The sequence below is a fragment of the Phyllobates terribilis genome, unplaced genomic scaffold (genome assembly GCF_046119375.1).
Source record: "Phyllobates terribilis strain yellow unplaced genomic scaffold, ASM4611937v1 Scaffold_3__8_contigs__length_932513732, whole genome shotgun sequence".
NCBI lineage: Eukaryota > Metazoa > Chordata > Amphibia > Anura > Dendrobatidae > Phyllobates > Phyllobates terribilis.
This window is the reverse complement of record NW_027362763.1, coordinates 465,404,536-465,425,524: the sequence shown is the minus strand read 5'-3', so window position 1 is coordinate 465,425,524 and position 20,989 is coordinate 465,404,536. Positions and strand designations below refer to the sequence as shown.

The window sequence follows — 20,989 nt, the reverse complement described above, 5'->3', positions numbered from 1 at the left end:
CAGTGTGTGGGACTTTCTCTATTAGTCCATCTATACTGACCTCCATCAGGTTGCAAACTGAATAAAAAAATTTTCTGCATCTACCTCTGAAAAAATATTTGGGCTTCTAGCTGTGTGTGGGACTTGTTGTATTAGTCCATCTATACTGACCTCCATCAGGTTGCAAATTGAATATAATTTTTTTCTGCATCTAACCCAGCCAATAGTTGTGGCCTAATACCACAGTTTGGCCACTCAGCTCTGCTCGGTTCCCATCCATTGTTTTTTTGTGCAAACAACTCCAGAGTTGTGAATTAGTTAACCACCAAAATGAGTGGAAAAAGGCCTGCTGCTGGTGGAAAGGGGAATAGGCGTGTTGGGAAGGGGAAAAAAGGTTGTGTCCGTGGGGTAGGTGTTAAAGCAACAGTAACATCTGCAGAAGAAAGACCATCTTCCAGCCAAACTAAAATGTCTACTTCTTTTAGCGGACAATGTGATAAGATCCCTTTCTTACGGCCACGCCAATCGCTACAAATTCCAGATGAGGCACAAAAACAGCAGGTGCTTCAACGGATATCAAGTGCTCCTTTAAGTGGGCTCTCCTCCACATCAACTTCAACATCACAAATACTCCAGTCCTCAAAGGTGTCACCCCAATCGCACTTGCTTCCTCACAGCTCCCAAATCTCCAGCTGCCCGTCTGAGTATGAGGTAGAACAGATGGTTGAGTCTGCAGAGCTGTTTACTCATACTATAGCCTGGGAATCAGAGGTCGACTCCAGCGCTTCTGTGAATCCAGACGAGGAAATGATCTGCACTGATGCCCAGAATCTTTATGAGTCGGATCCAGGACCAGACGCAGAAGGTTCTGACCATAATGTAGACCCTCATTCCCAAACTGTAACTCCTGTTGGTGGAGACAATGAGGAAGACGATGATAAGACTCAAATACCTGATTGGAGCGACAACTTTAGTTTTTTGTCAGGGCAGGAAGAGGTTGGCTCTGAGGACGACGGGTGTGATAACGCACAGGGTGATGATGATGAGGTTGGAGATCCCACTTACTGTCAACCCACAGTCAGCCAAGAGATGAGGTCAGCAGAGGAGGTGGAGGAAGATGCTAGTGACGACGAGGTCAGGTTGTGCCTTCCTGGACAGAGACGTAGTACTGGAAGCACGTCAACAACTGCATCCTCAAACACAACTCTGCCTCTCACCACAAGTCGTGGTGGCTCTTCAGGTCGCATGGGTGCTAAGCCTTGCATAGCCTGGGCATTTTTTCAGATCGATAAAGATGACCCAACTCGTGTTATCTGTAACATTTGTCAGCAAAAGCTAAGTAGAGGCCAAAAAATACATAGTTTGAGTACTTCATGCATGAACCGGCACATGGACATGAAGCATAAGTTGCAGTGGGAAGCTCAGTGTGCTACAATGCGGCCTAGCCGGCCGGGCCAACCACCGTCTGCCATATCTTGTGCATCCGCAGCCTCTTCATCCTCTGTGACTGGGGGGACAGCAGTCACACCTGTTTTGGGGCGCAGACCTGCCACCTCTTTACCCGCAACAGCCAGCGTGATTGGCAGGTCATCATTTTCTTTGGAGGTGGTAACACCAGCTGGTGTTGAGCGCTGTCCGACATCGATAGCACCACCTTTGGATCAAGGCAACCTAACATGTCCGCCTGCATCTTCCTCACAGACCGGCAGTTTGCCGGGGACACCCTTATCAACCCCGTCTAAGCACAATAGCCAGCCCTCGGTCCCTCAGATGTGGACAAGTAAAAGACCATTTCCTCCTAGCCATGAGAAAGCTAAGAGGTTTAATTTCACCATCTGCAAGCTCTTGGCTACAGAAATGCTGCCTTTCCGCCTGGTGGACACAGAGGATTTTCGAGACCTTATGTCCGTCGCAGTGCCCCAGTACCAGATGCCCAGTCGGCACTACTTCTCAAAGAAAGGTGTGCCTGCGCTCCACCAGCATGTCGCACACAACATCACCGCTTCTTTGAGAAACTCTGTGTGTGACAGGGTGCATTTCACCACAGACACTTGGACGAGTAGGCATGGACAGGGGCGTTACATGTCGCTGACTGGGCACTGGGTAACTATGGTGACAGCAGGACAAGGGGCTGCTGTCCAAGTCTTGCCGTCCCCACGAGTTGTGCGTCAATCCTCTTTATGTCAAAGTTCCTCCACTGCTTCTGCCTCCTCAACCTCCTCTCGGTCTTCCACCTGCACCCAAAGCCTGTCTGGTCATGCCACAAGCTTTCTAACTGCGCAGAAGGGATCCTGCACACCTCCTTACTATGCTGGCAGTAGGGCTCAACGTCATCAGGCGGTTTTTACATTGAAATGTCTGGGAAATGTGAGTCACACAGCTGAGGAGTTGTGGTCAGCTCTGGAGAACCAATTTCATGAATGGTTGTCTCCACTGGACCTGAAACCAGGGAAGGCCGTGTGCGACAATGCTGCAAACCTGGGTGCGGCCCTTCGCCGGGGCAATGTCACACACGTGCCTTGTATGGCTCACGTGTTGAACCTGGTTGTCCAGCAATTTTTAGCCCACTATCCCAGACTAGATGGCCTTCTGCAGAGGGCACGGTCGCTGTGTGCTCACTTCCGCCGTTCGCATCCCGCAGCTCAGCGACTTACATCTCTACAGAAGTCGTTGGGCCTGCCACTTCACCGGCTAAAATGCGATGTGCCTACCCGGTGGAATTCGACTCTGCACATGTTGCAGCGACTGTGGCAGCACCGACAAGCCCTGGTGCAATACGTTCTGACGTATAGCCTGGGCCAACGAGATCCAGAGGTGGGGCAAATCACGCTGGAGGAGTGGTCTCAGATCAGGGACCTATGCACCCTTCTGCACAGTTTTGAAATGGCGACGAAGATGTTTAGTGCTGACGATGCCATTATCAGCATGACTATTCCGGTGATTTACATGCTGGAGCACATGTTAAACAGAATTCGGAGTCAGGTGGTGGCACAAGAGGAGGTGGAGGAAGTAGAGGAGGAGGAGTTGTATGCGGAAGGGCTAACATCTGCAAGGTCCAGACGGTCGGCAGCACCAAGGCGGCAGGCATGTGAGGGTGGGGGAGATGGTTTTACCAGGGCGCATGGTAGCAGCCAAACTAGTGAGGAAGGTGCAGGAGCCCAGGAAGAAGTGGAGGACGAACTGATGGAAGACTCATCAGATGAGGGAGACCTTGATCACATTTCTGTTGTGCGAGGTTGGGGGGAGAGGACAGAGGAAGGAAGCATGATTGTTACCTCGCCACCAACACAACAGGGACTTGGTGCTCCTGGATGCGCAACACACATGAGTGCCTTCTTGCTGCACTACCTGCAACATGACCCTCGAATTGTGAGAATTAGAAATAATCCTGACTACAGGGTTGCCACACTGTTAGATGCCCGGTACAAAAGTAAATTTGCAGAAATTATTCCTGCCATAGAAAGGGATGCACGCATGCAGGAGTATCAGCAGAGACTGTTGCAGAATCTTACATGTGCTTTTCCACAAAATACCAGTGGTGCACGTAGTGAATCTCACAGTTCCAACTTGCCAACCGTGGGACCGTCAAGTGTTCAGCACTCAAACCGTAACAGAACCACAGTATCTGCTGGTAACATCAATTTTGCGGAATCATTTCACCACTTTTTTAGCCCATCCTTTGCAAGGCCACAGGAGACAAGAAGTCTGACACATAGTCAACGCCTAGAGACGATGGTACAGGAGTATCTCCAAGTAAACATTGAAGCCATGACTGTGTCACTGGACCCTTGCTCTTTTTGGGCTTCCAATCTGGATAAATGGCCGGAGCTAGCCACTTACGCCTTGGAGATCTTGTCATGCCCCGCAGCCAGCGTTCTGTCTGAACGTGTGTTCAGCGCTGCTGGTGGTGTGCTGACAGATAAGCGCACGCGGCTCTCCACTGATAATGTAGACAGACTCACGTTCATAAAGATGAACAAATCATGGATCCGAAACGACTTTTCTACCCCTGTGTCATCCTGGGGAGAGTAAAAGCTTGATGATTGGTTAAAATCACCCTACCAACCGTTTTAAGCTTTCAAATTACTAATCATGTTTATCTGTATCTTGGCTGGAAAATAATTTGGGCTTTGTAGCAGTGTGCAGCACTGATTCTATTAGGCCATCTATAATAAGCTCCACCAGATTTAAAATTACTAATCATGTTTATCTGTATCTTGACTGGAAAATAATTTGGGCTTTGTAGCAGTGTGCAGCACTGATCCTATTAGGCCATCTATACTAAAGCTTCACCAGATTTAAAATTAATAATAATTTTTAGCTGCATCTAGCCCGGAAAATAATTTTGGGGCTCCGAGATGCGCAAGACACATAAGTGCCTTCTTGCTGCACTACCTGCAGCATGACCCTCATATTGTCAGAATTCGAAGTAATCATGACTACTGGGTTGCCACACTCTTAGATCCCCCAAACTTTTCGATCAACCTTTTCATTTTAATAAAGACTAAAAAAATGGTCATTTTTGAAATTATAAGCATTAGCAGGTTGTTAGAAACTGAAATCAAACAGTTTTCAACTCAAAACTTTATTCTAGGTGATGTTACATTTTCACATAGGACCCCTTGTTCGAAAGGAGCTTCTGAACTCTCTCGTCCATTGAATTTGTCAGGTTTTGGATGGTTTCTGCTTCAATTGTTTTGCATGAGGACAGAATACCCTCCCAGAGCTGTTGCTTAGATGTGAACTGCCTCCCGCCATCATAGACACTCCTTTTAATGATGCTCCAAAGGTTCTAAATGGGGTAGAGGTCAGGGGAGCATGGGGGTCACACCATAAGTTTGTCCCCTTTTATGCCCATATCAGCCAGAGATGCAGATGTTTTATGTGCAGCATGAGATGGTGCATTATCATGCAAAAAAATGATCTTGCTGTGAAATACACGGTTCTTCTTCTTGAACCATGGCAGGAAGTGCTGTTTGAGAAAATCCACATACATTATGGAGTTCATCTTTAGCGCCTTCAGGGATCCTAAAGGGGCCGACAATCTCTCTCCCCATGATTCCAGCCCAAAACATTACTCCACCTCCTCCTTGTTGGCGCTGTAGCCGTGTTTGCGTGGGGTGTCCATCAACCAGCCATCCTCCACTCCATCCATCTGGACCATCGAGCGCTGCACGGCACTCATCCGTGAACAAAACTGTTTTGAAATCAGTCTTCATGTAATGTTTGGCCCACTGGAGCCGTTTCTGCTTGTGTGAAGTGGATAGAGGAGGTCGACAGGATGGCGTATGCACAGCTGCAAACCTCTGAAGGACCCTGCATCTTGTTGTTCGGGGGACGTTGGAGGCATCAGCAGCTTCAAAAACTTGTCTGCTGCTATGACAAGGCTTTTTTGCCGCTGCTCTTTCAACCTGACGTAATTGCCTGTAGGAAAGAGTCCTCAATTTGCCCTTATCAGCACGCACACGTGTGTACTGTGAATCAGCTACATACTTCTTGATTGCCAAGACACTTCATCCTGATCATCGCACAATGTTGATTGTAGTCATGCCTTGACCTAAACATTCCACAATTTGTTGCTTCTCAGCAGCCGACACATCCTTTTTCTTTCCCATTTTGGCAGAAAATGTAGGCTGCTTAATAATGTGAGAGAGCCTTCTTAAGTAGTCTTGCCTTTCATTGGACACACCTGCCAAACTAATTAGCACAGGTGTCTGCAATTGCTTACAGTGATATAAAGAGCCCTGACACACATCACCATCAATGAGTTTAACTGACAAACAAATTCTTCCCTTATCACTCCTAAACACTTTTTGCATAATAATTTGGAACACAGTGTACATGTGCTTTTCCACAAAACACCAGTGGTTCACGTAGTGAATCTTACAGTTCTAACTTGCCAACCGTGGTCTGTATGGAGTTGTTCAATAAAGGGCCCAAAATTAAGATAACATAGATGGGAGAGGTCTCTATGAATAGGAATTCCTAAGTATTTGATACCCTGTGAGGGCCAGGCAAAGGGAAAGTTGGACTGGATGGAATCCTATATGGATTTGGGGAGGGAGACATCGAGGGCCTCAGACTTCGCTGCATTGATTTTAAAATTTGACCATGTAACAAAGTGATCTATTTCAGCCATAACAGCATGGATGGATATATGTGATTGAGTGATATATACTAGGACATCATCAGCAAATAGAGAGCACTTGTACTCGGTGCCTCCCACCTCAATCCACCTAATATTGGGGTTATGGCGAATTGATGAGAGCAGGTGCTCCGTCACTAGGATGTATAAGAGAGGGGACAGAGAACATCCCTGCCTTGTCCCATTGGTGATTGTGAAAGGTGATGAAAATGTTCTGACGCGCCCCCTGGGCCTTGGGACACCCGGAGCCGGACCCTTTTTGGTGGATGCTGGTGGTTGAGTCTCCGTGGCGGCGACCCGGTTCCGTGGCTCAGGGCGGTCAAACCAGTGGCGGAACTATTTATGTGGTTTTGATGTTTAAATGTCCGACTACGCCACCCGTGGATTGCGGTCAGAGTGAACCGCCGCTCCAGGGCAGACCGCTGAGGCTGATGTTGTGGGTGCAGCAGAGCGTAGCATAACTCCTCACGGCAGGAGTATAGCCTCAGGGCAGTGTATGCGGAGGATGGGGGTGATGGTGCAGGGCAGCAGCAGTAACGACACGGAGTCAGTGATGCAGTCCAGGGCCTTTACTCACAGTTCTTATTATCCAGACCACGTCTGCAGGTAACGGCTGCCCACGTCGTACTGTGCTCACCAGGTGAGGGGCTCAGACAACTCCCAGATAACTTTGGAGCGCTTCACAGGACCCCCTTTGTGTGTCCTTTGTCTGGCCTTTCTTACCAACCCTTCTGTCCGGCTGCCTCGGGCCTCCTCTTGGTAAACTTGGCGCCAGTTTCCCTGACCCTATGTGGTGCCTTCCTAGCGGGTGTAGCGAGGGGCTGCGCCACATAAAATGTCACAGCCTCCTGTTTCTAGCTGAGGGTCGTTTCCTGCCTCCACTAGTTTCGGGGACCGGTCTCCCCCTTTGGCCTGACCCATCCACGCAGGTGGATTCGGGCGTGCGGTGGCGACTCGCCCGTCCGCACCCCTGGGATCCCTTCGTTCCTCGTTCCTGGAGCCTTCTCCGCTCCTCTTCCTTCCTTCTCCCTCTTCCAGGCCTGGGCCTCTGTTACTAGGCCCGCCTCCGGAGCAGAGCTCATGCAGAGCCCCTGCTCCCTGTCATTTCTGCTCAGACTTCTCTGCACTGAACTAAGATGGTGCCCACCTTTTATACTCCCTTCTCAATGCACCCAGGAACTGCTTCCTCCCTGCTCCTGCACTACAGGGTTCCCCTTCCTCAGTGTTCCCTCCCCCCACTCCAGTCAGGGACAGGGACTGTCGTGCCCATCTCAGGGGCATATTGGTCGCCCTGCCCCACGGCAATGTGGTGTAATGCATGCAGGTGTCGGGTCCTGATCCACACTACATCCTTACCTGAGAGTGAGATATCACACCTCTGGGTGAGGTGCAATACCTCTGTAGCAACCGAGCCCTCAGGGTGCTACAGTTCCATTTATCTTCAGCCTAGGTGACGTATTGCGATACAGGGCCGTGATTTTGGCTATAAAAGGGTCCCCTAGACCCCTACCCCAAGCTTTTTAAGAGAATCATATATGGCGTGCCAGGAGACTCTATGGAATGCTTTCTCAGCATCCAACGAGAGTATCTAATTACAAATTTTTAACTGCATCTAGCCCAGGAAATACTTTGTGCCTAGTAGCAGTGTCTGCTAGTCAGCGGATTATCCCGGCTGTTAAGCAAGCTACACCACCTGTAGTTTGGACACTTAATTTTTTCAAAGGAAATGCTTCGGGACCATGGGATACTCAGTGAAGAGCATCAGGAGGCACCCCAAGGCATATGGGCTGGGACTGGCAGTAGGATGCCTTGCGGTGGACAGCCGAGCTCGATCCTTATAAAAGCTTTTTAATTGCAGCAGCTTTAGTGGACGCTACTGGAGCTGGAATTACGCGGCTGCTGGCATGAGACTTGCCCTCCAATAGATCCTTGTAAATGGATTTAAAGTGTATTCATTCAAATTAGAGAGACAATTTAAATTAAAAAGCTTAGAGCTGCCTCCACCACAGGGGGGCTCGCTCGACCCACCAGCGGACAGGCACCAGTATTGGGAGAGGGGGGGCTGGCCGTCAGGGTTCACCGCGGCTCTGGCACAAACCCGGCGACGCGGAGGTGGCACGGGCAGGAGCGGACTGAACGTGTCGGCTTCTCACTTTTTGGATTTTAGAAGGGCATGACATGCCTATATCTGTGTCTCCCCCTCCTTTTACTCCTCCACCTCTTTTCTTTTCGCATGACTATATGTACTTGTCACTTTTCCATGTGTTAGTTGTGTCTTCTGAGCAGTTTGTCAGCTTTTGGACACCTTTGAAGGTGTTTTCTATGTGTTTCTATGTGTTTTTGTTTGCCTGCCATTGGTTTTAACGGTGTTCGAAGGTGTTCGACGAACAGTTCGGCGAACACACGGGTGTTCGACAAACCGAACCGAACTCGAACACTACGGGGGTGGCTCAACACTACTAACAATCACTAAAATCGATTTATTTATTTATTTATTTTTTTACCCCTGTGAGGCTTCTCTTGGTACATTTACACTTGTGAGTAGCATCTGGAATGTCTCTCTGAAGCATCCAACAATAGTCTGCCATCGTTGTAATTCTCCATTTTCCCTGGTATCTTCTTTCCATCTCTTTAATGTCCTAGTGGAATCGTTCACCTTGCTCTTCACTCACAGCTCCCAAATTTTCAGGAAATTAGTCAAGGTGGGAAAGGAGAAAATGCACTTTCAAACTCATCAGGCAACCTAAAGCTTGAAATGCTTTCAGCATTCGTCCGACAATCTTTTTGTAGTTAGGATCTTTTTTTATTGCCTAAAAATTTCTCTACGACCTCTTTTTAAATGCATTCCAACCTTCTTTTTGAGGATCCGTCATGGTATTGACAAACTCTTTGTCACCTATAAGCATTCTAATGTCTGGTCCAACGAACACACCTTCCTTCAATTTTGCCTCTGAGAGGCTTGGAAACTTGGTGACCAAGTATTTGAAGCATTCCCCATCTCTTGGAAGTGATTTTATGAATTGCTTCATTAAGCCCAATTTTATGTGGAGAGGTGGTAGAACAATTTTATAGGGAGGTACCAAAGTTTCTTGGAGGACCTTTTTTCACCAACTGTGAGCACCCTCGACTGCCAACTCATCTTGGTCCAGTGATTTTGTCGGTCTCAACTGTCCCACAGACACAGAAAACAAGGGTATTTGGTATGCCCAGCTTGTTGCCCGAGCAGCATGCACAAGACCTTCAAATCCCCACACACTTGCCAACCGTGGTCTTCATATTTAAGTTTACAAAGAACAAATTCCAAGTTCTCGTAGGTTTCCTTCAAGTGTACGGAATGACCTACAGAGATAGAAGCGTAAAAACCACCGTTGTGGAGTAAAACTGCTTTGAGACTTCTTTTTGAAGAATCTATAAAAAGATGCCATTGCGCTGAATCATATTGGATTTTGAATTGACCCATCAAACCTTCGACATCGATGCAATAAACCAACTTTTCTTCCTGGGCAAAGTAAGGAATGAACTCCTTTTCACGATGTCTGAACCATGTAAAAGACACTCCTGGTAACAATAAATTCCTGCTTTTGAGCCTTGATCCAGGTAACTCAGCGGCATCTTTGGGAAGATTCAAGTCTCTTACTAAATCCTTCATCTCCTCCTGGGAAAAAAATGTTGGTCTTGTATCCTCTTCAAAGTCAGAACTTGATTCGTCATCTGGTTCAGGTATGATTCCACCTTCATCGGAGCTAGGTATCTCTTCCAAGGTAGCAGGGGCCTTGGGTACTGGTATATCTGTGCCAAGAGGGATGGGACGAATTGCTGAGTGAATATTGCGGTATGAAATGGAATGCTTCCATTTGGAATTATACCCTTTCACGTTGCATTAACAAAAGTAACAGTCGTCACTATGGTTCTTTTGCTCTCGCCATACGATAGGAATCCCATAACGGAAAGCTTTATTTCTTATCCTTGAACCAATTTCGGAGGTCCTCAACACGCCATTTGCACACGTTATGAGGCGCCTAAACTTTATCTTGATCTCCAAGTTTTAGTCTGAAGTATGTTAAGTATACTTTTTTCACAAAGTCTGTAATATTCAGCTGTTGATTCAACACTGTATATTCACCACAAATGAAACAGAAACGGTAAGGCGAATTAATACACTTGTGGAAAGCCATAATGCTAATTTGGGGAAACACTGTTGATTAATGAAATTCCAATGCAAGTTTCTTGAAAGCATAAGGACCTTTCACTAACCACCTGACTGCCACCAACCAATCGTGCAGTTCCTATTGATGTTAATGGGGAAAGAAAATAAGCTGCCTGCCGATGATTCACACCAGAGTTTGCAGAAGAACCTATAGGTTTGTGGCAAGTCCTGACGCTTAGGATGGAAATTATATGAAAATAATCAAACAGCTTTTTAGTCGCAGACGTGTGTTTTCTATGGAGCTTTCGAAAAAGTCATAAGCAATGAATGGAGCGGCAGGTTGGGCATGCACACTGCCGCTCCCTTCTAACGAGGATTAAAGTTCCCCATTCTGCCGATCAGTGCGGATTCCAACAGCCGGACCCCACCAATCAACAAATTACTGACTATCCTGTGGATAGGTATAATTTATTTTCAATGGACAACCCTCTTTAACTCTAGTAATTGAGCATTTCCACTTAGTGTAGACTTAATTTTACGTTGTTTATGATTTTGTGGTGGGAGAAATAGAGGAAGTAACCACCATGTGGAGAGTAAACTCTGTGTCATTCATGATAATTTTGCATAAACAAATGTAGATTTTTCTAATCCCTGCTCTCTGTAGACCTACGTGTTAATCCCTCTTCCCAGAACACAACAAAAGTGCCTTGTGCCAGGAATCTGATATTCTGCAGAACATAGGCTGTGACTTTATTATTTACCTAATCTCCCCTGATCATTGTGCATTCATCCTGCACCAAGCCTTCGCCGCCTCTGCTGCCTTAATACCGGAAGGACTTTCAACTGACTCAGTTGATTTTAGCAGTGGCTCAGTGTTATGTTGTCCCACTGTATGGTCAGCCGTTGCAGGATTAGATACACAATGTCGCCGATCAATGCAAATAGCGTAATTGTGCAATGCTAGATGGAGGGGATCACCACTCTGGTATTCACGTCTCAGTGTTTTTTTTATCATTGAATAGAATCGAATTACTTAAACAATACAAGAGATGAAGTGATATCGATCAAACCTACTGACCTCTGGTTTCTGGTGAAAACAAATCATTTGCTTCCTTATTATACAAATATCAGTTCAATATTCAAATAAATTCCTGATATGACTGACCATATAGTAAACAGGATGAACTGGTGAACTATATATTTAAAATGATATTTAATATAAAACACATATATATTTTAATTATTTTTAGATTGTTTAGTGGCTGTGTATTTGAAACCAATAATGGAGCAACAATGCAAATAGTCATGCAACTAGTTGATGGTAATTTGTGCACAGGGCTCAGGGAGGGCATTACCCAATTTTTTTGTATAAATCTGGGTGTCTGAGGTTCCTCAACAAATGGGTTGAACCTCTTTCTCACATATGAATATTGCTTGACTTATTATTTACAGACCTCCATCTTTATGGGCTATTCTAAAGCAGCCAACACTTTACCCTCATAGTCTCTTGCTTGATAATTTGGCTATACAGGTATGGCATGCCGCTAAGTAAGTGGCCCGATCTCACAAACTTTCCCCCGGTTGTACATTATAGCACATTCCCAAGTTTTCTCATCTGCTTGGAGTGTATAGGAAATGTGCACATTGATAATCCTAGCAAATCTTTTACAAAGCTACAGGAATGTGTAACCTATCGAACGCTTTCTACCCTATATACATGCCAGTTCCTAACTACTGACAGCCCAGCCTTACAATGCCGTTTAATAGGTGTATACTGCTCTCAAGATACTAGGGGCTTAATATCTGCATTATAGATACATTTGCTGATGGCAAAACTCACTTCTACACAATTCATAGTAGACAATACATGGAAGATACAAATCTTGCCAATCTTCTGCTGTTTGAAGTTTTGCCATTTTAGATTTTTACCAAAACATATTCAAGATACCGTTATATAATCAATATGGGCAGAAAGTGCAAATTCTCAGCTTTAATTTGATTGTTTTCACATCCTAATTGGAGTAAGGGTTTAAGAATTACAGCTCTTTAATATGTAGCTGCCTCTTTTTCAAGGGACCAAACGTAATTGGACATCTCAAAAGCTCTTTAATTGACTGCATGAGCTTTTCCATTGTTAATCCATCATCAATTAAGCGGGTAAAAGGTCTTGAGCAGATTCCAGGTGTGCCATTTGTATTTGGAGGCTGTTGCTTTGAACTCACAACATGCGATCCAAGAAGCTCTCAATGGAAGTTAAACAGACCATTATTAAGCTGAAAAAGAAAGAAGAAATCCATCAGAGAGAGCAGAAATGTTAGGAGTGACCAAATCAACAGTTTGGTACATGCTGTGAAAAAAAGAGCGCACTGGTCAGGACGAGAACTCAAAAAAGGCCTTGATGTCCACAGAAGACAACAGTGGTGGATGATTGCAGAATCCTTACCATGGTCAAGAAAAACCCCTCCACAACATCCACCCAAGCGAAGAACACTCGCTTTACCATATTTCCCACCACCCCGCACGTCACAGGGCCCTGTGACGTATACTTTTTTCCCTGTGCTCATCCAAACGGGCCCGGGAGGAAACAAAGCGCACTCCCTGTGAGCCGTGCTTTGCGCATGCGCCGGGAGGTGAGAGAGAAAAGTGCATGTCACAGGGCCCTGTGACGTGCGGGGAGAGGGGGGGGGAGTATGGTAAACGTGGACATAGGCGGAGAATTGGTGTAATAATAAGCAGATGGGCGGGGATAGCCTGTGAAAAACCAAGAAGATAAAACTACATTTCTCTGCAGTCAGACCTCTACTATGGGCCATACACGTATGTATAGATTTACTTTTCTATACCCTGTATGGCCATAGTAGAGGTCTGATAACTCCAAAGTGGTGACAGATTCCCTTTAAAAATGAAAAAGGCCAGATTAGACTTTGCCAAAAAAACATCTAAAGAAGCCAGCCCATTTCTGGAAAAGCATTCTTTGGATAAATTAAACTAAGATCAACCTGTACCAGAATGATGAGGAGAAGACTTGAAACGGCTTATGATCCAAAGCCCACCACATCCTCTGTAGAACATGGTGGAGGCAGTATGATGACATGGGCATGCATGGCCTCCAATGGCACTAGGTCACTAGTGTTTATTGATGATATGACTAAAGACAGAAGCAGCCGGATGAATTCTGAAGTGTACAGGGGTACATTTTCTACTCAGATTAAATCAAATGCAACAAGGTTGATTGGACGGTGTTTCACAGTACAGATGGACAATAACACAAAACACTCTGTGAAACAACCCACAGGATATTTTTGTTCAACCACTTAAAATCTGAAAGTCTACATCAGCAAAAGCGGTCTGTGTGCAAATACGCCAACATTTCGGTCACAACGTTTCCGCCTACACCAGTCTGTATCTTCCTAGGCCGTGAACAAGGTCATGTGACCGAAACGTTGGCTTATTTGCACACAGACCTCTTTCTGATTAAATTAAATAAACACGTAAATATTTCACCTTGAATTGGAGTGCCTGGTGTTACCTTCCTATGTCTACATTAAAATCTACCACAGAGCACCCACCTTCAACAGCAGTTGTGTGGCTACCATACATTACCACATGATTACAAAGGTGGCGGAGCTTTTCACCTTCACAACTAAAAAAATGGGGAGATTATACCAGAACAAATGTCACCCCTTTATGACGCCCAATGTCAATTTCTGGCACACGGTATTGGGGTAATTTGGGTGATAAGTATTAGAGAAATTAACAGCCAGACACCAGAGATCTGCCTGCTAGATTTTATGCATGAGTCGATACGGCCTTATCATGAGGACTGTTTCCCCATGAGACATTTTTTTCTGCATGTAAAGCAACTGCTGTTAAAAAGATGGGAGATAGAAAGACGCCAACAGGCTATGTGAAAGTTAGAAAACAAAGCTGTACCATTCAAAAAAAAAAAATGTATGTAAAAATAAGGAATGGCTCCTTCTCTAAAATATGGAATGCATCTAGCCTCATGTTCTTCTGAAAACCTACACTATCTCTCTTTCCTCATATGCAGGCATCGCAGGACCTTAGGCATCCATGGTTACGACCACAAGCAGCTAGCTAACTGTCACTTTATCACTGGATGTAACCATGGATACCTAAGGTCCTGCAATGCCTGCACAAGAGGAAAGAGAGATGGCGAATCAAAAATACTATACTACATTTCTAATTGGAGGTATTTGCTAATATCATCATTATTACACCTCCTACATATTGGGATAGGATCTTGGAGATGGGAATACCCCTTTAAGAATCTGATTTAAAGGGGACTTTTTACCGGGTGAAAAGTGGGCAATTTTATTATTTTATTCCACTGCTCCAACTGAGTATTTTTTTTTTTCAAATACTCGCTACTGTTCCAAAGGTGTGGCTCATAGGATTCTCTGGGGGTGGGGGGGGGGTGTTTTTCGGCTGCTCTGCAAAATTCCCCTGTTAGCCACACCCTCTTGTAAAGTCTATGAAAGTTAGCACTAAATAAAAATTCCCATATCTCTGGAACCATATTGTTACTTTTAAATCCGCTAAAACCAGAATACTCAGGGGTGCAGCAGGAATACAATAAGAGTCACTTTTCACCTGGTGACAGGTCCTCTTGGAATGTAACATACTCAGATAATCACTAACATCACTGTGGCCCCCAATTCATCAAGACCAGTGATCTTTCATGTCAGTCTCGATGAGGGAGTGTAGTGGAGTCAGATGCTCCTGATTCATGTAGAGGCGCACATGTCTTAATGAATTGGGAGTGTCTGACAAGTGCCGTGCGCCTCGGTATGCCTCACCACAAATTTTACTCCAGTCAAAGAATGGCGTAATATAGTATTTCTGACTAAGGAATGCCATAGCTTGTCCTGATTTAGAACAACTGTAACTTCATGTCCCCCACCTGCCCCAGCTAGGCCCATTTTAGCAGATCTGGGAAAAACGTGTGTGAAAACGCCAAATGTCGTGGAAATTTTTGCACAACTCGGCATTGCGCAAAAGTTTTGCGACTTTTCAAAGCCATTTATGCCAGAATTCTGACGTAATATATTTGATGATTTGCGGCCTTCAATATTTGTTAAAAAAAAAACACAATACCGAAAAAACACATGTGAATAGTATGTTCAGTTTGTTTTATTGTACTATTCTTTTGTATTGTGATTTTGGTATAATAAGTTAAAAATAAATTAAATGTGATTTGTGGGAAAACCCTTTTATTAACCTATTGCATTTGCATTTACTATTCCATGTAAATCAGAAGCCATTTTTCTTTTTTTTCCAGATACGTCCTGTAATTGAAGAAGTACTTCCATTTACTGCCATCCCTCAAGCCTTCAAAAAGTTAGAAGCAGGACATGCTAGAGGAAAGACGGTCATCCAAGTTGTTGATCCTAAAAAATAAAAAAAAACATTTTTGTACTTCCTTCATTTTTTATCTGCCTGGCTTTTTCTTTGCATGGAGTCAGTGATGTTTTCTAATTTGCGATCTTTTGCCCCATTTTAAATTCTGTCCATAATGAGTGATATCAGAAGGTCATGGTAAGTAGGTTAATGGAAGTAGCTAAATACTGATAAAAATCCTTTTCTGATTAGGAGTTCAAGATCCAGAAATTTCTTAGGATAAATTGAATTGGGTCCTGGCAAATCCGTTGCAACATCAGCATGTCTTTCATGTGGATAAGTAATGGAATTGCTGCAGATGTCACCCTCAATAATTGTTTGGCATTTGTACACAAAACTGCCATGTAATTTTGGATGAGGGAACTAAAATTTCAGGCCTTGTGAATTTAACCTTGGGTAACGAGTGGAGTGGATGAGTGGAGCAAAGTGTTGCTTGTAGAGGGAAGTCCTATTTTTTTTTTTTCTAGCATCACTTTTGTCCATAGATCTTAGCTCTTAGCTCAGCTTCACTCAAGTAAACATGGTCGTGCTACAACACTCACTTTTTTGTGAGAACAAAAAAAATACATAGACCATTTGTTTCCTAATCTTAGACAACCCTATTTTAATCACACAGCTTTATTTGAAATACAATAGGAGTGGATCTTAAAAGGTCATTCAACCACAGCCCAAAATTCGTTTGTGCTGTCTTTAATAGAGAAACTGTCATAATGCACAATGTATTTTTCCAAACCCAATTAATTGTATGTTTTTATTTCAATAGCATTTAGGGTAACCAATCACCAAACCACAGGGAGAATCAGGCTTGGACTTTCATTCATGGGAACAGGTGAATTTCCCGGTGGGCTTCTGAGCAAGAGTGGGTACCTCACCTCCCAAAATGAGCAATAGTTGGCACAATACTGTTGATTCACTATGACAAAAGAAGCAACTCCTCATTCATTTAACAACCTATTTAATTTTTTATTATATAGAATCATAAATAAATTTGTGAAAGCGGGTAATGTAATATCTGCACATAGCTGTATACAGTGGGACCCCAGAGTCAATGTTACTTGTGGGCACTTGGCACTTCAGTCTGACACTGGACAGGGTGACTTAGACACTGGCTTGTAGGTTTTTACCCTAGAGGCCACACTGTTTCAGAGAAACATACTTAGAAAACCCACCCGTTTACTGTGCGTCTCGTAAGACTTGTCCAAGGCAAGTCTCCAATGGTTTCTTCCAGCCCCACCACTCAAAACTGACATTCGTAGGTAGAGACCTATTGGTCAAGGGGATTGGGTGGGGAGAAGCCAGTCAGGGACCTGCCTCAAACCAATCTTCCAAGATGCATAGCTCCTGGCTGGCTTTTCAAAGTATGTTTTCTCTGAAACCATGAATCATTTCAGAGTAAAACATACACAGCTGCAATAGTGCAGCCAGTGCCAGAATCCTGCTGCCTGAAGCACAGAATAACGGGTTGCTTTTAAAGGGTGGGTTTGAAGGTACCATCTGCCTATGATACCGTAAGGCATTGATGCAAGATGATGACCCGTTGTGTTATAATGACATTGCAGCATACTTATTCAGAGTAGGAGTTATTGAAAGAAAGCTAACAAATTGGCTTGAATGACCAATTCAAAACAAGGATCTGAATCCCTTCGAGATGCGTTGGGGGGGATTTGAGAATGGCTGTGCGCGCAACAAACTACCCAAATATTTTTCTAAGTAGATGTCAGAAATGAAAACATGGTTAAGAAATTCTTGCAGACATTTGTGAAAAAGCAGAGTTTAGGAATATCTTGTAAAATTTTTTGATAATCAATTTCAATTTGTTCAAGTCTATCTTGCTATTAGTGGAAAAAAAATAAAAACTTTACATACGGAGCCCTTATTGTTTCACGTGCCTAGGTTGAACTTGGTAGACGTGTCCTTTTTTTTAACTGTAAAATATAAGGTAAGGAAATGAGTCCGTTAAAAGGCCTCTCAAAGAGATGGTGGCCATTGCTCCACAGTGGCCAGTGAATGTTGGATGGGTTATTAAGTCCTTAAGGAACATGTGACTTTTGTTTTTGCGCTTTTGTTTTTTTCCTTACCTTCTGTTGACCGCTATCATATGAAGGCTTGTTTTTTGTGGGATGAGCTGTAATTTTGAATTACTTATTTTATTTTCTGATATATCACCATTAATTTCCACAGCGCTTTAAAGACATTATCACTGTCCTTATTTTAGAACATACCACCTCCTTGCAGTTGTTGTCCATGATGGGTTTTGAATCCAGGACACTAGTGCTACAAGGCTACAGTGCTAAACACTGAGCCACTGTGCTGAATCATTTTGCCAGAGAAGGTATTGAAAATCAAGAGCAAAAAATTAGAGTGCAGTGAAATGGTAAAGAAAACACAATTCCGCCAATGTTTTTTGGGTTTCATGTTACGACGTTCATTGTGCAGTATAACCAGAAAAATCCTGGCAATATGATTCTTCAGGTCACTACAATTAAAGTTACAGCAAATTTGATTTTGTCACCATTTTTTCTTTTTTTAAAAAAACCTGTAGCTTTTTTGACTTTCCGTTGATGGAGCTCTGTGGGGGCTTGTTTTTTTGCTTGCTAAGCTTGGGTTTCATTGGTACCATTTTGGGGTATACATGACATTTTGATCAGGTTTTATTGCCTTTTTTGGTGGGGAAGGGGGAATTTCAACTACTTGTAATTGCCAGTTATGGGGGTTTTGATTTTTTTTTTCCATTTTGCCCTGCACCTTACTTAATAAATTATATTTTTACACTTTATTTGTGCATTTACGTGTTCATCTTTTAGTCAATAAAGTGTTGCATTGGCAATACATGCCAATTTTTTTTTAGACCAAATTTGGTTGTAATTGATGCGCAAGTGGCAAAAAATTAGCCTGGTACAAATATAGGAAGCTCTTGGGAAAAAAAATAACAATGGGGTAGTATATTTTATTTTGAGAATTGCAGATTGACTAAACCATGTTAAAGTGCCTTTTGACCATTTTAGTAGGGTCATCTCTAATGGCTCTGATGAAAGGATGGAAATATTAATGGTACGGTTGGATCGCATGTTAAATGGATCCCTAATTATGTAAGAGAAGATGAGATCCAGCAAAATGGGGAGGAGACAACTTTTTACACAGCAACATATTCTAAAAAAAACAGCTTAGTTAGCTGTAATGGAGGGGATATGACATTACTTTCACTCCTCAAATATAATTTTAGTTGTATCTAATCTTCTATCAGCAGGCTTTCCTAATTCATTCAAGCAGCTTGATGTTTCAATATTTTTGCACAATTTATTTTGGCTAAACATGATATTTTAGATCAATAGATCTAGTAACTGACAATACATTAAAATATTTTAGCTTCCAGTTCTTTTCCATCACCTGGATACTAGATGGCAGTGTTACTTTACATTGTGTTCCAAATTATTATGCAAATAATATTTTCTCAGATTTTCCCAAATTACCTATATGAATTGCAGTCATTGTAATTTTCCAGTCAAATAACTATTAGAGTACAATTGAAAGGTTTTTGTACAAACTGCCTATGATAACAGTATCTTTTTAAAAAAATAAACTCAAACTGCACTCAAAATGCATGTTCCAAATTATTATGCACAGCAGAGTTTTCAACCTTTTCATTTTAATAAAGAACAAAAAAATGGTCATTTTTGAAATTATAAGCATTAGCAGGTTATTACAAACTGAAATCAAACAGTTTTCAACTCAAAACTTTATTCTAGGTGATGTTACATTTGCACATAGGACCGCTTGTTCGAAAGGAGCTTCTGAACTCTCTCGTCCATTGAATTTGTCAGGTTTTGGATGCTTTCTGCTTCCAATTGTTTTGCATGAGGACAGAATACCCTCCCAGAGCTGTTGCTTAGATGTGAACTGCCTCCCGCCATCATAGACACTCCTTTTGATGATGCTCCAGAGGTTCTCAATGGGGTTGAGGTCAGGGGAGCATGGGTGCCACACCATAAGTTTGTCCCCTTTTATGCCCATAGCAGCCAGAGATGCAGATGTGTTATGTGCAGCATGAGACGGGGAATGCAACACCTGCCCCGACAAACATGGCCTGTGTATAAAAGAATGTTTCAAGCTGTACCACTCAACCATGGACTACTAAATTCATTTCTGACTTAAACAACATACATATGCCAACTTGATGCAGTCTACACAACTCACGTATGCCAACCTGATGCACTCTACACAACTCACGTATGCCAACATGCTGCACTCTACACAACTCATATATGCCAACATGATGCACCCTACACAACTCACATGTCAACCTGATGCACTCTGCACAACTGGCGTGTGCCAACCTGATGCACTCTGCACAACTTGCATATGCCACATTATAAAATTCACATATCAGAAAAACTCTAGATCAATTCCAATATAGGGTCACTTGTGAGGGGTCTAGTTTCCAAAATGGGGTACTTGTGGGGGGTTTCCACTGTGTAGGCACATCAGGGGCTCTCATAACGAGACATGGCGCCCGCTCTCGATTCCAGCCAATTTTACGATCAAAAAGTCAAACGATGCTCCTTCCCTTCCGAGCACCCAAACAGTGGTTTTCTCCCACATATTGAGTATCAGTGTACTCAGGAGAAATTGCACAACAAATTTTGGCATTCATTTTCTCCTGTTACCCTTTGGGTCTAAAGTAACATTTTTGTGAAAAAAAAGTACTGTATTTTTCCCCTTCTCCCATGACAGCACCACCTGAGAGAGGGTATCCGCCCACCAAGGAGAGGAACCTACTGAATAAAAAGGCGGTACCTCTCTTCCGCATCAGTTTTGGTTCCTGTCCTTGATAGGAGCCTCTCTAGGTGGTGCCTCGCCTACCTGTTCGTGGGATCTGGAGTTGGATCCCGGGATCGATGCGGCCTGGAGGCCGTGAAGAAGCAGCAGATGGGTCCTCTGTTCCCAGCCCCATCTTGCTGGTACCTGGGTCTGCGTGCGTGGGGGGCGCCTTCCGGGGTCCTCTCCTGCGTGCGCTGGGTCCTGCGGCCGGGTCTGTGCACGCACGGTGGCTGTGGCTGGGTGCCCCGGCAGGCAGGCCTTCCGGGCTGCGCACGTGCAGGGTCGCGTCGCGCCCAGTGACGTAGCGTGCCGGAAGTCCGGGCTGCGCACGCGTGGGGTCATGTCGCGCCCTAGCACGAGTGCGCCGGAAGCCCGGGTCTGCGCTTGCGCGGAGTGTGATTTCCAGGGACATCCCCGTTTGCAAGCGCGCCGGGAGCCGCTGGGTCTGCGCACGTGCAGGAGGGATCCTACGGCGTAGC

General features: G+C 44.2%; 1 protein-coding gene across 1 annotated transcript in view; it reads left to right on the top strand.

Annotated features, from left to right (window-relative positions):
- Positions 1 to 18,967, top strand: part of RTN4IP1 (reticulon 4 interacting protein 1) — a 50,661-nt gene extending 31,694 nt beyond the window's left edge. The window contains exon 9 of the mRNA XM_073675790.1: positions 15,574 to 18,967. Within this exon, the coding sequence (XP_073531891.1) occupies positions 15,574 to 15,693 (120 nt within the window). The 3' untranslated portion in view covers positions 15,694 to 18,967. The remainder of the gene's footprint in view (positions 1 to 15,573) is intronic.
- Positions 18,968 to 20,989: the final 2,022 nt, after the last annotated feature.